This window comes from Cherax quadricarinatus, chromosome 14, assembly GCF_038502225.1.
Source record: "Cherax quadricarinatus isolate ZL_2023a chromosome 14, ASM3850222v1, whole genome shotgun sequence".
NCBI classification, from domain to species: domain Eukaryota; kingdom Metazoa; phylum Arthropoda; class Malacostraca; order Decapoda; family Parastacidae; genus Cherax; species Cherax quadricarinatus.
Genome location: NC_091305.1, coordinates 1,467,860 through 1,483,656, shown reverse-complemented (window position 1 = coordinate 1,483,656; position 15,797 = coordinate 1,467,860). Strand labels below are relative to the sequence as shown.

The 15,797-nt window shown below is 37.7% G+C and overlaps 1 protein-coding gene across 2 annotated transcripts in view; it reads right to left on the bottom strand.

Annotated features, from left to right (window-relative positions):
- Positions 1 to 12,392: 12,392 nt before the first annotated feature.
- GrlHz (Gustatory receptor-like Holozoa) overlaps positions 12,393 to 15,797 on the bottom strand; it is a 29,726-nt gene continuing 26,321 nt past the window's right edge. For both annotated transcript variants that reach the window (XM_053787343.2, XM_053787344.2), the window contains one exon: positions 12,393 to 13,041. In XM_053787343.2, the coding sequence (XP_053643318.2) occupies positions 12,844 to 13,041 (198 nt within the window). In that variant the 3' untranslated portion in view covers positions 12,393 to 12,843. The remainder of the gene's footprint in view (positions 13,042 to 15,797) is intronic.

The following is a 15,797-nucleotide window of genomic DNA, read 5'->3' as shown; positions in this document are numbered from 1 at the left end:
TATACTCTCATGTCATTCCCCTCTTTGCCTCCAAGGACAAAGTTCTTTGTCTCCACAGACTCCTAAGTGCACCGCTCACCCCTTTTCCCCTCATCAATTCTGTGATTCACCTCATCTTTCATAGACCCATCCGCTGACACGTCCACTCCCAAATATCTGAATACATTCGCCTCCTCCATACTCTCTCCCTCCAATCTGATATCCAATCTTTCATCACCTAATCTTTTTGTTATCCTCATAACCTTACTCTTTCCTGTATTCACTTTTAATTTTTTTCTTTTGCATACCCTACCAAATTCATCCACCAACCTCTGCAACTTCTCTTCAGAATCTCCCAAGAGCACAGTGTCATCAGCAAAGAGCAACTGTGACAACTCCCACTTTATGTGTGATTCTTTATCTTTTAACTCCACGCCTCTTGCCAAGACCCTCGCATTTACTTCTCTTACAACCCCATCTATAAATATATTAAACAACCACGGTGACATCACACATCCTTGTCTAAGACCTACTTTTACTGGGAAATAATCTCCCTCTTTCCTACATACTCTAACTTGAGCCTCACTATCCTCATAAAAACTCTTCACTGCTTTCAGTAACCTACCTCTTACACCATACACCTGCAACATCTGCCACATTGCCCCCCCTATCCACCCTGTCATACGCCTTTTCCAAATCCATAAATGCCACAAAAACCTCTTTAGCCTTATCTAAATACTGTTCACTTATATGTTTCATTGTCTGGTAAATATTAAAACTCAACATGGTTGTGTACAAATAAAAAAAAAAGGGGGGTTATATCTTTGTTGACACAAAGCATCAACAGAGGCAAAGACAATTAATGAAAAAAAAGTTTTTATTTATAAAATACTTAAGTTATTGTATTCCCAATATTAGAGAAATCATTTCCTACATATAAAAGTAATTTACACTACAACACCTTTAAGTGAAGCCTTTAATCATTTTTTTTTTAAATAAAATCACAGCCAACAGTTAATTGTAACCCTAAATGTGCACATTAATTATTCAGTGAACTGAAAATCAAGATTAATGCTACATGGTCCAAATGAGTTTCATGCTCATTTATTTTAATTAATAATATATAAATATTAATATACAAATTTAATATTGTTTTACCCAAATCCTTAGCAGCATGAAGGAAGCTTTGAAAATCCCAGTCATCTACAGATGCTCCTTAACAGTATTAAAACCTTTATTGGCAACTAAAAGTTCATTTAACAAAGAAATGCAGGTGCACAATATCTTTTCCTACATATAAATCAAAATTTATAAAATATTTGTAGAACTGTAGTTGTATCTAATGTATGTCAAAAACCTTCATAGAGTATTGTTAAATGAATTATGTTCATATTTATTCACCATACGAGTCAATCATTACTTGTGAGGTCTTCGTTGATTTTGGGGAAATTATGAAACTGAGAAGCTAAAAAACAAAAAAAAAAAATGACAATGTGGCAGAATGAAAACCTACGAGACAATATTTTACTTGGAGACTGAGCTTTTCAAGTACAGTAGTCCCCACTGTATCCACTGGGGATTCACTCCAAGACCTACCATGGATACCTGAATCTGTGGATAGTAGCAAACCCTATACGTATATGAAGATTCTTTTTGTTTATATACATACCTATGGTAAAGTTTGATAAATTATATAAAATAAGTCGAGAATTCACACTTTTTCACTGATGGGAAGCATTTCACAGCTTCTCTAAGGCTTTGAACAACTGTCATCACCACTATTTTTGCACTTTGAAGCCATTATTAAGAAAAATTAGGATTATTTTCGGGTCACTGTAGACAACGGATAACTGACACCATGGAAAACAAATCCGTGGATACGAGGGTTCTACTGTACAGTGCTAGTCGCAGCATTATGCTGCCCCTCCCCCCCCACACATACCAAAACACAAACACATACCATGAAAGATTATAATATATATATTTGCACACTTATTGAGGTTTTAATACTTGGTGCTGCATCGTTTACGCTTAATCACGTCCCTCAGCCATGTAGGAAGACTCTCACACAAATTCTTAAGGTTTTGGGGAGGTATATTATTCCATGCCTCATGTAGAGCAGCCTCCAACCGCAGGATGGAACTGATATCCTTGCCCAGTAAACTTCATGTCACTACTGACCAGAGGTTCTCAATAGGGTTTAAGTCTGGGGAATTGCCTGGCCAGTCATTAAAGAACCTCACTTCACAGTCCTTAAACCAATGAACTACAGATTCGGCGGTATGACACGGTGCACCGTCCTGCATAAAAACCGTAGCCCCACACTTGTCAAACGCTGGGTAAATTGTCACACAATAACTCCAGGTAATTATACTGGTTCATATACTGGTTCACCAACACTCTGAGCACTGAAACACCCCCAAACCATGAGCGAGTCTGGGTGTTTGGTGGTCCCACAGGTGTAGCATGGGTATAGCGGGTCACTACCTCTGGGCCGGTACACATGTCCCCCATAGTTAAAGGTGATGGTGAAGGTTGCTTCATCACTCCAAAATGCTTCAGACCACTGATGAGGATTAAAGATATTTCTTTGCATAATGCAGCCTATGTTTCTTCTGTGACTTGGAGAGGCTCGGATTCTTAACCTGGCAGTGACTACTGTAGCCCAGTTCTGAGACACGTCTGTTAACAGTTCTTACAGACACCTCTGAGAGAAGATGCATGTGGATTCTTTTCTTTCAATTCTCTAATAGTTATCTTAGGTGTACTCTCTAACTGCTTCTTCAGCACAGTTAAGGTACGAACAGATGTCTTCTTTGAGGGGCCAGGCCGAGGTTTGGCAGACGGTAACTCGACACCGTCACCAGCCTTGAAACACTGCACCCAGTTCCTCACTGAACACTCACACATACCAACATTCTCCACTATTTTTTTCGTCTGGTGCCCAGCTTTGTGAAGCCCTATGATCTGAGCTATAGTTTCAGGTGTTAAAGACTTCCTTTTACCCATAATCAAACATGTATAGCCCCAAAACCAAAGGGAACACCGGACAAAATATAGGGTGGATGAGACAAAAGTACAACACTTTCCTCTCACCACAGCAGCCATGTGAGCACTGAGGAGTCACTGTGGAGTGTGGTGGCAGGCCATGACATCATGCTAACGGCTGCCACCCAGCATAATGCACTGATGAAAAAAGACCCCCCTGTATGGTAGGCCTTTGATTTTCATCACAGCATTATGCCAGGGAGCTCACACAGCATAATGCCCTGACTAGTACTGTATATTGAGTATGTGAAAAGTACAGGTATGTATATCCTGGAGAGCAGATACAGCCTTTCAGTGGGCTCTTACATTATTCTGTAAAGGCATTAAATTTCTCCACCCAGACACACATTAGGTCTCCCAGTTTGCACAGCTTGTATCATTATATTAATGGTATACAATGCTGACAAGTAGACGAGTCAAATGCACTGCAGCACTTTATTGCTCAACCATTTGTTATGAGCGAGAAGAGTTTGATTTGAGGACCTGCCTACCGTAGGCCAGTGGACTTGCTCCTATACTCCTCAACTCTTTTGTTCTTTCACTAGTGGGTTGGCCTTGTGATGCCATCCCTACTTCCACACCTCACTTCTGGCTCAAGTGTAAAAGGCTGCATTCTCATGCCCTCAGCTTCACACTGATTGAAGCTATGGAGCCAAACACCTACCAAGGCTGAAGAAATGATCATCTCAAACTAACTGCTTCAAATCTGAGGGATTGATCACCTCATATCTACCTCTCCACCACTACTGTTATCTCCTCCGATGTTTAAATCACCCATTTATTTTGACTGAAGAAGTTTGCTGAGCAGGCAAAATATCTTGGCAATAAAAGTACCAAAATTCTGCGCGTCTTACTCGTCTTCACAGCTTGTGCTTGTGAATAGACTTTCGTTTCATATCATAAATATTCTGCATGGCTGATATCTGAGAATTACGATAGAATATGATGAACATAGAGATTTAGCTCTCTTATTTCATATTAGCTTTAAATGTGTGTTTTGAATTGTACTTGATAGACACACAATTAAAATTAGAAACTTTTATTAAGATGATATTTCCAGATGCTGCATGTCACTTTATCAAGTATAACTTATGGAATGGGTGGGGCTTGAACCTATGGGAGTCCTAAAACTCACTGGTCTATGAGCTTTAGGACTCCCTTGCCATGGGTTCAAGCCCCATTCGTTCCATGATTTTTTTTAGCAATTGTGTTCCCCTCAAGGAAGGTTCCTTGATGTTGGTGAGGGGCTCTTGATTTAGGGAATTGGATCTGTGCTCCAGTTCCCCGAATTAAGCCTGAATGCCTTCCACATCCCCCCCCCCCCAGGCGCTGTATAATCTTCCGGGTTTAGCGCTTCCCCTTGATTATAATAATAATTAGCAATTGTGTTAATATGATTTTGTGAGTCTAGTAAAACTTTTCAGCACTCCCATACCATCCCTATTACATTATTTTGATTTGTTATTGTACTGGAATATAAATTCATTACAAATCTTGAGCCTCTTACAGAGGATGACATGGCTTTTAAGATATCCTGGAATATTTTGAACTCCATCCATGTCTCAATTCTTAAAAGGTGATCAGAACTGAAGAATGATAACCAGCCACAAAGCCAAACCAGTTCACATACTGAGTTTCACAATGGGAATGTTATCAACCTAAGCCCCAAATTCTTTGTGACAAATGGTTCAGGGAGCACAAAATCAATGCTTATGATCAGCCATCATAGGTCAAAGACCTCAGTACATACAGGAAGGCCCCACTTATACGGCGAGTTAGGTTCCAGGCTACCGCCGTAAAGCGGAAATCGCCGTAAAGTGGAACACCCTTTTTTTCCACTTATAAATGCATACAAACACTAGATAACAAGTTTACACTAACATATATTAAGTTAGCAATAGAACCAGGCATCAAAAAACAATAAAAAGGTACAATACACACATAGTGCACTCATTACTTACCTTAAAATATTTATAGTCTTAATCTAGGGTGAGACAAGTAGTATTTATTGTAAGAAATCAAGTGTGGTATGTATTGTAATAGCCTCACCAGGCCACCCCACCCACACATACTATTCTATGATATTTAAGCATCCCAGAGCGATAAAATGTATATACAGTTCACTCATTACTTACCTTAAAATATTTGTAGTCTTAATGTAGGGTCAGGAGTAAGTAAATGAGATAAAACGAATAAATGAGAGAAAGAATGAATACATGAGAGGGGGCAGGCGCAGTTATGTAAACAAACCAGGCGAAGGTAAGTTTTGTAAACAAACGAAGTGTACACGTCTGGTTTGTGTACAAGTTACATTGTGTACAGGTTGTCTCTACATTGATACGGTAGAATTAATAAAGAAGAACACTCCCATTCTCATGTAACATCATTTTGAGAAGAAATGAAGCTCTGAGTGAAGGCAATGGAAATAAGTCACACTGACTTTTTTGGGTTATCCTAGGTTCTCTACACGTATGTTGTTATGTATGATAATCTATGTAACTGTATTTGTGTATACCTGAATAAACTTACTTACATACATACGAAAGGAATAATTTTCTACAGTTACCCCCAGTAACACATTTACTCTTATGTTAGATTAGAGAAAATGTTATTCTTGGCGTCACTTGTACAAGTTATGTGGCTCCCACATCTTATATTTATGTTTATTTATTCTATTGTGGGGTGTATTTATCATCTTTTTATGTTATGTATCGTGTTTATTATATAATTTTGAAAAAAATATCATGGATGGATTAATGAAAATGTGTATATTACCGTAATATACGACATTTAATGAGACTCGGTATTGTTATTATCACCACTTGTGCAAGTCGTCTGCTACGACATCTCACATTTGTTTATTTATTCTACTGTGGGGTGTATTTATCTTATTTATATGTTATGCATCGTGTTTATTATATGATTTTGAAAAAAATATCATGGATGGATTAATGAAAATGTGTATATTAACGTAATATACGACATTTAAATGACTCGATGTATGTAAGTTTATTTAGGTACAGGTATACATAAGTATAATTATCAGAGTATATATAAAATATGAAATAACTTTTAAAAACATTTGAAATTTTGGAGTTTCCAGACAAAATGGAGAGACTTAGTGCTTACTGAGCTCATGGAGAATGTAAACAAACAGGGTGGGGCACGGTGACCGTATTAGAAAGTCAGGTGGGGGGAGCCGTATAGTGAGTTTTGGTCATAATTTGAAATGTCCGTATTAGCGGAACGCCGTAAAGTGAAACGCCGTAAAGCGGGGCCTTCCTGTACAGTAAAAAAAAAAAAAAAATACTGTGGTTTGAAATGAAAACCTTGTATGTGTCAGCAACATGGAAGACTTCTGCTTGGCAGAGTGACAGTGTCCATAAACAGAAATAATAATAATGAAAAGCTACAGAAAGTGCTTTCTTCATATCAAGACTAAAGAAGCCGTTGCAGAGTACTGTACTTATTGCTAAGGTATGAATAAATATAAACAATGTACATTTCAAAGTAATACATATGTAAAAAATTATCATACAGTATTCTATTGATAGTCACGTAAGTCTTTACTTTAGGATTTATTTCTTTAGAAATTTAAATGTGCACTGCATTTTCTTACTAACTCAACTTTTACTTACGTCATCAAGGGTATGTAATAAAATTGGCAGGTACTGTACTGTACATATTTCTGAATTCTCCCTTGTATTTAGGTCTATCACAGAATGGACAGGCAAAGATACTGTTTTCATTCAATTTTTTTTTTTTTTAAGTACAAGTGTCTTCTTTGCTCTTGTGTTCAGTACACAGTACTCCTTACTCCTGGTTTTTATGTATGTGACTATAAACAAAGGACACATTCTTAATACAAACTAGCATAACTTAGAATACAAAACATTCATTAAAAGCTAAAATGCCAAATAGCATTTTCAGTTGTTGCAAAATAAATCTTTGGTGTAAAACAAGAAAAAAGTCTGCAGCCGATCAAGTACCGAACAGAAAGGATTAAAAAAAATAATGAAAGCAAAAGGTCGAATGACAACACATTAATGTTTGTATTTTTTAAGTTGCCTAATAAAGTTCATTAAACTATTTGTGTTTCTTCATCCTTTTTCCTATTTTTTCTGCGGCAAATTTTTTTTTGCAGAGACCATACATCATGATCAAATGAAATAACACATATGCATTAGTATTAATTCATATTTATAGTACAGCCTCTCCTCACTTAACGATGGAGTTCCGTTCCTAAGACCACGTCGGTAAACAAATTTGTCACTAAGTGAGGAGCATGCTATAATGATAGTGGGTTTGTGTTAACTATCTTTGATATTATTTCAATGTCACCTTTGCACCATTTATAACATTCTGGTATATTTTTAAATGTTTATACAGTAGTGTCCTGTATACTGTAATAAACAGAATGGAGGAAATCGCCTCTAATATACATTATTTAGGTATGTATACTGGTCAGAGAGCCTGTCGTAAGTCCGAGGCATCGGTAAACAAGTACACCTACCATCCGACTTACGACCAAGTTCGGTTCCGAGAAGCCGGTCGTAAGTCGAAATGGTCGTAAGTCAAACTTTACTACTGAATATCAACAAAACATTCTTGTAATGACTTTATTTTATTGTTTTATTTTGGTATTTCATGTTTTACTTTACTTTTTATGTTGTTAGCACTATTTTATACTGTAAGGTTTAGGATAAACACTGTGTACAACACAAATAGTTGTTTATTTCCCAGAAATTTGGCATAAAAAACACGGTCGTAAGTCGAGTGGTCGTAAGTCGAGCAGGTTGTAAGTCGGATGGTAGGTGTACATGTACATTGCTAAGTGAGGAGAGGCTGTACTGCACTTTATAAAATAATAAAATTCACAATACCACAATTGGAGCAATTCATAAATAGTCTGCACTTAAGAAAGTAAACTTAAGATAACATTTCAGTCCATCCTGAACCACTGTCAAGACACAAGTCCTGGACTACTACCTTAATGATCCAGGATAATCAAAATGTTATCACAAGTTATTTCTTAAGTGTGGACTGTTTCTGTAAAATACATTATTATAAATAATAACACAAATTAAATACAGGAGGGCTCCACGTATACAGCACCTATTTTTCAGTGTTCCACATTTTTGTTGGCCTTCAACTGAGCCATTGTTCATTATGTTCAGTGCTTTTACCACTCCTCTGCCGTTATCGCCATTTTCATACAACAGTTGTGTAAGGAAAGGACGACCAGTGCCATATTTAGAGCTGCATGAACAGTGCCCTCCTGTAGTTTCAATTATTGTTGTAGAATATTATAACAATTAAAACAATGATTTTAATAATGTACACTTAATATATTTATTATTGTAATCATTTATCACAGATGATGATTGGAGCATATTAGTGTAGAACAAGTTTATAATGAGCATTTGCTCATCTAGAGATTTTTTCAATCTAGGATCACTATAAGTAAATCAGCGCACCTATTGCATACAGTTCTCTACAAAAAATTTAATTCCTCCTTACTATACATAAATATGTGCAAAAGTGACAATAATTATGAGAAATAGATACATATATTATAGACAAGATGAACTTCCAAAATTTCTTACACTGGTATCACATTTATCAATACTAGCTGAAAGTAACAGTACTGTATTAAGTACAAGTAGGGATTTTGACACAAATTATTAAGTGTTAAAACTCGCGATTTTTATTTTTAGTAACACAGTAGATAAATGATTATCCAGCCCCTCAAGAAAAATGTTAATAGGATTTTTCAACCCCAAAGGATTATCACATATTTTTGTGATTCCTTTTTGTAGGACAGTTCTTTCTATCATTGTGTGTTTGGGTGCTGGATTGAACAAGTACACTGTAAAATGATAAATGTCAAATAATTAATTACTGTAATTATTTGCAGTATAAAATAAAATCTAAACTAATATATATACAGTGGTACCTTGGGATACGAACAGCTCAAAACTTGAACAATTATGTAAGTGCTTTTGTAAGTGTATTTTTGGGGGTCTGAAAGGGATTAATGTAATTTACATTATTCCTTATGGGAACAAATTCATTTGGTATCGGCACTCGAACAGCGTTCTGGAACGAATTAAGTTCGTATCCCGAGATGCCACTGTATATCTTTCTTTCAACAAACCGGCCATATCCCACCGAGGCAGGGTGGCCCAAAAGGAAACACGAAAGTTTCTCCTTTTAAATTTAATAATATATACAGGAGAAGGGATTACTAGCTCCTTGCCCCTGGCATTTTAATCACCTCTTATGGCACGCATGGGTTATGGAGGAAGAATTCTGTTCCACTTCCCCTTATATATACACCTACCATCCGACTTATGACCTGCTCGACATACGTCCACTCGACTTACGACCGTGCATCTGGCAGCTGGGCTGGGCTGGCAGCTGGGCTGGGCTGGCAGCTGGGCTGGGCCGGCAGCTGGGCTGGGCCGGCTGATGCACACCACTGTACAATATTTGACAATACTCGCGGGGGCAATGTGTCATGCAGGCAGCATCAGTTTGAGTAACCCTGTCCTATCAGCAGCATCATACTGTATTAACTGTACTAACTGGACAGTAAATTTCACCATGGCCCCTAAGATGAAGTCTGAATTTTGCACTTGAGATTGTGGCAAGAAAGGCTCTTACTCTCGAACTCTCTATTTTTCACTGTTGCACATAAACCTGTCTGTATCTGTCTGCCTGTATATCTGTCTGTATCTCTGTGTGTCTGTCTGTCTACTAGTGTGTCTTTCTGTCTACCTGTGTGTCTGTCTTTCTGTCTACCTGTGTGTCTTTCTGTCTACCTGTGTGTCTTTATGTCTACCTGTGTGTCTGTCTTTCTGTCTACATGTGTGTCTTTCTGTCTACCTGTGTGTCTTTCTGTCTACCTGTGTGTTTCTGTCTACCTGTGTCTGTCTTTATGTCTACCTGTGTCTGTCTTTATGTCTACCTGTGTGTCTGTCTTTCTGTGTCTACCTGTGTGTCTGTCTTTCTGTCTACCTGTGTGTCTGTCTTTGTCTGCTTGTCTGTCTCAGAGCCACTCATTAAGAGTGTACTTGGTCTTGAAGATGCCATATTAATAATGATAATAACAATAATAATCACTGAGGTGCATTAAATGTGTATAAAATGTTAATGTAGACATTTTGCTTAATCCATCTATGATTTTTTTCAAAATTATATAATAAACATGCTACATAACATATAAATTAACAAATATGAGATGTTTTTCTGGTCAGCTTGACAGTGAACAGGAATCGTTCGTGTCGGGGCTGGTAACAACAACAACAACGTTTGTTTACATAACTCGTGAACATTCTACATTCTCATTCTCTCTCTCATTTATTCATTTAATCTTGTTTACTCACCTCTCACTCTACATTAAAACTACAGATATTTTAAGGTAAGTAATGAGTGGACACGATTATATTATAGCTTAATAATAATAATATTAATATTAGTACATATGTATTATTGTAATAATAATGATTATTAATTTTTTTTTTTTTTTTCAACAAGTCGGCCGTCTCCCACCGAGGCAGGGTGACCCAAAAAAGAAAGAAAATCCCCAAAAAGAAAATACTTTCATCATCATTCAACACTTTCACCACACTCGCACATTATCACTGTTTTTGCAGAGGTGCTCAGAATACAACAGTCTAGAAGCATACACATATAAAGATACACAACATACCCCTCCAAACTGCCAATATCCCAAACCCCTCCTTTAAAGTGCAGGTATTGTACTTCCCATTTCCAGGACTCAAGTCCGACTATATGAAAATAACCGGTTTCCCTGAATCCCTTCACTAAATATTACCCTGCTCACACTCCAACAGATCGTCAGGTCCCAAGTACCATTCGTCTCCATTCACTCCTATCTAACACGCTCACGCATGCTTGCTGGAAGTCCAAGCCCCTGGAGCACAGATCCACTGTATAGCACTTTGTCTGGATTTTTGGGGTTATCCAAGGTAATTTTTAATATGTATGATAACTTGACTCACGTGTACCAGTGAGAGAGAGAGAGAGAGGGAGAGAGAGATACAGAGAGAGAGATACAGAGAGAGAGAGATACAGAGAGAGAGAGATACAAAGAGACAGCCACATTCGGTCAGCCAGACAGCCAACTACCCACCCACCCACCCATCCAGCCACCCATCCATCCAGCCACCCACCCATCCATCCAGCCACCCATCCAGCCACCCACCCACCCATCCAGCCACCTACCCACCCATCATCCAGCCACCTACCCACCCATCCAGCCAGCCAGCCACCCACAGACCCGGCCAACCAGCCGGATACGTATTACACATGTTCCAGAGTTTTCTCTTTACTTAGGGTATAGGTTATACAACATTCTGGCTGGATGACACTACCAGTGGTATTCTCCCATTCCACTGTGTCGACAATACATAAAGATAATAGTAACATATGATACTGTATGCGATGTAAAATTTACAATACATATCATTACCATGTATACATTATATACAGTACATAAATAATTAAAATACAACAATATTTGTAAATTATGGTAAAAAGAATGAAATAATGATTGTACATTACATTACAGTATTATGTAGGTAGTTTATATAGGAAAGTTTTGACATTATGCCCTACCCAATATGTCGGCAATTTTCAAAGGTTCGACTTACATCCATTTCGACTTACGACCGGTTGGTCGGAACCAAGCTTGGTCGTAAGTCGGATGGTAGGTGTATTTATATATTTTTTAACATACTGCCATCTCCCACTGAGATAGGGAAACCGAGAAAGAAACATTTTCACCATCATTCACTCCATTAACAAAGAGATTAGAACAAAAGTATTTTTATACAAACAATCTGCACATAGAAGACTGAAACTTATGACAATTTTTCGGTCCAACTTTGACAGTTCATCAAGGCCTAACAATATTGTGTAATAAAGCGAGAAAGACACTGAGGTCAGGTTCAGATAGGTCACAAGTGAGGTCACTGGGAAAGAGACTGATTAAACAATATGCATATTTAGATGTCAGTGTGCTGGGGGTGGAGAATGGTACAGGGTTAAGTTCATAGAAAACATTTATATTACAGATAAATCATCTACATCTCATATATTGTTTCATGTTTCCTATGGACCTGACCCTGCTCCTCATCCTCCTTACCCTTGACACTGGCACCTAAATAAGTATATTGTCTGACCTCTCTCTCTCTCCCCATGACCTCACTTGTGACCTCTGCTGAGCCTGACCTCAGGGTTCTTGTTTGTCTTATAAGGCTGTGAGTCTGTTTTTGTATACATGCTAAAGCCCAGTCCTGGATGAAATGTTGCAATTAAGGTTTCTCTGCAAACATAAGTGTCTTTGTCACTTCCTGTCAACTTATTCCAGCACTTATCCATAATAAGCCAGGGTTATTTAAAAAGTGTGTTTAAGTGTAAGAGGATTAAGTTGTAGAGTTGTTGAAGGGGGTTACTTTGACACTAGTGAAAAGCTCTTGATCAGGGAATTGGAGCTATTATCCACTTCCTTGGATCAAGCTTAATTACCTCCCAGTTCCCAGGCACAATATGTTCCCTACAGTTTTTGCATACCCATGAATATAATAACTTGTAGCAATCAGTTTTGTGGAAGGTTTTTTACGTGAGCTTTCCATGTAATGTTACAGATGGCCAAAATTATACAGCAAGTGTTCTGAAGGCAGACTAGCAATACCAATACACCTAATCATATCACAGAACATATTTTGGATACAATGTACAGTATTTTTCTACTAATTTTAAAAGCTTTACATCAACAATTTTCATTACTTAGACATATAAATAACTCAGAATGATCAAGCTCATGACTGATAAAACTAGTACTGACACAAGAAAATAAGTCCTTACAGGAATCCATAATATCTTTGCCTGCAAATGTAAATTGGAAACGTACAGTAAAAATGAATCGATGTCCTGCTGAGGTGTTGACTGATAGCCAAAGGGTCGGCCATGTAATTGGCACCCAGCCTGATGATGAAGGAAAACTGAATTAGCTTTGATGATTCATAATATTGATGACTGAAATGAAAGAACAACACTGAAACCTCAGTTTAACAGACTAATAGCAGGGATAAGATGTTTTGGAATGCCAATTGACTGTTAAGTCCAAATGAAGAGATTTTTTTCAAAAACTAAACAACAATGAAAAATTTTAAATTCTGTTGATTAATTCCAAGTTTCATTAAACTGAGGTCTGTTAAATCATGATTTATATATATCTTCTTCTTTCAACAAACTGGCCGTATCCCACCGAGACAGGGTGGCCCATAAAAGAAAAACACAAGTTTCTCTCTTTAACTTTAGTAATGTATACAGGAGAAGGGGTTACCAGCCCCATATTCCCAGTATTTTAGTCGTCTCTTACGACATGCATGGCTTACGGAAGAAGAATTTTGTTCCACTTCCTCATGGAGATGAGGAAATAAACAAGAACAAGAACTAGTAAGAAAATAGAAGAAAACCCAGAGGGGTGTGTATATATATTTTTTTTTTTTTTTTTCAACAAGTCGGCCGTCTCCCACCGAGGCAGGGTGACCCAAAAAAAAAGAAAGAAAATCCCCAAAAAGAAAATACTTTCATCATCATTCAACACTTTCACCACACTCACACATTATCACTGCTTTTGCAGAGGTGCTCAGAATACAACAGTTTAGAAGCATATACGTATAGAGATACACAACATATCCCTCCAAACTGCCAATATATATATATATATATATATATATAAATATAAATAAATATATATATATATATATATATATATATATATATATATATATATATATATATATATATATATATATATATATATATATATATATATATATATATATATATGCTTGTACATGTATGTATAGTGTGACCTAGGTGTAAGTAGAAGAAGCAAGGTGTACCTGAAATCTTGCATATTTATGAGACAGAAAAAAGACACCAGCAATCCTACCATCATGTAAAACAATTACAGGCTTTTGTTTTTTACTCACTTGGCAGGACAGTAGTACCTCCCTGGGTAACTGCTGCCTACCAAAATACTACCTAGGATTTATATATATTTTCCATGGGGAAGTGGAACAGAATTCTTCCTCCGTAAGCCATGCGTGTCATAAGAGGCGACTGAAATGCCTGGAGGAAGGGGCTAGTAACCCCTTCTCCTGTATATATTACTAAATTTGAAAGGAGAAACTTTCGTTTTTCCTTTTGGGCCACCCCGCCTTGGTGGGATACGGCCGGTGTGTTGAAAGAAAGAAGAAGAAAGATTTATATATATATGTATTTTTTTTTTTCAACAAGTCAGCCGTCCCCCACCGAGGCAGGGTGACCCAAAAAAGAAAGAAAATCCCCAAAAAGAAAATAGTTTCATCATCATTTAACACTTTCACCTCACTCACACATAATCACTGTTTTTGCAGAGGTGCTCAGAATACAACAGTTTATAAGCATATACGTATAAAGATACACAACATATCAATCTAAACTGCCAATATCCCAAACCCCTCCTTTAAAGTGCAGGCACTGTACTTCCCATTTCCAGGACTCAAGTCTGGCTATATAAAAATAACCGGTCTCCCTGAATCCCTTCACTAAATATTACCCTGCTCACACTCCAACAGCTTGTCAGGTCCCAAATACCATTCGTCTCCATTCACTTCTATCGAACATGGTCATGCACTCCTGCTGGAAGTCCAAGCCCCTCGCCCACAAAACCTCCTTTACCCCCTTCCTCCAACCTTCTTGAGGACAACCCCTACCCCGCCTTCCTTCCCCTACAGGTTTATACGCTCTCAATGTCATTTTACTTTGATCTTTTCTCTCTAAATGACCAAACCACCTCAACAACCCCTCTTCAGCCCTCTGACTAATACTTTTACTAACTCCACACCTTCTCCTAATTTCCACACTCTGAATTTTCTGCATAATATTCACACCACACATTGCCCTTAGACAGGACATCTCCACTGCCTCCAACCACCTCCATGCTGCTGCATTCACAACCCAAGCTTCACAACCATATAAGAGTGTTGGTACTACTATACTTTCATACATTCCCTTCTTTGCCTCCATAGATAACGCTTTTTGTCTCCACATATACCTCAACACACCACTCGCCTTTTTTCCTTCATCAATTCTACAATTAACCTCATCCTTCATAAATCCATATATAAATCCATACATATTGTGGATTAGTTTGAGAGGGTGTGTAAAGGTAGAAAGATGAAAGTGAACATAGATAAGAGTGAGGTGATGAGGGTATCAAATGATTTAGATAAAGAAAAACTGGATATCACATTGGAGAGAGGGAGTATGGAAGAAGTGAATGTTTTCAGATATTTGGGAGTTGACTTGTCAGCAGATGGGTTTATGAAGGATGAGGTTAACCAAAGACTTGATGAAGGAAAAAAGGCGAGTTCTGCGCTGAGGTATCTGTGGAAACAAAAAAACATTATCCATGGAGGCAAAGAAGAGAATGTACGAAAGTAGAGTGGTACCAACACTCATATATGGGTGTGAAGCTTGGGTTGCAAATGCTGCAGCGAGGAGGTGGCTGGAGGCAGTGGAGATGTCCTGTCTAAGGGCAATGTGTGGTGTAAGTATTATGCAGAGAATTTGGAGTGTGGAAATTAGGAGGAGGTGTGGAGTTACTAAATGTATTAATCAGAGGGCTTAAGAGGGATTGTTGAGGTGGTTTGGTCATTTAGAGAGAATGGATCAAAGAAGAATGACTT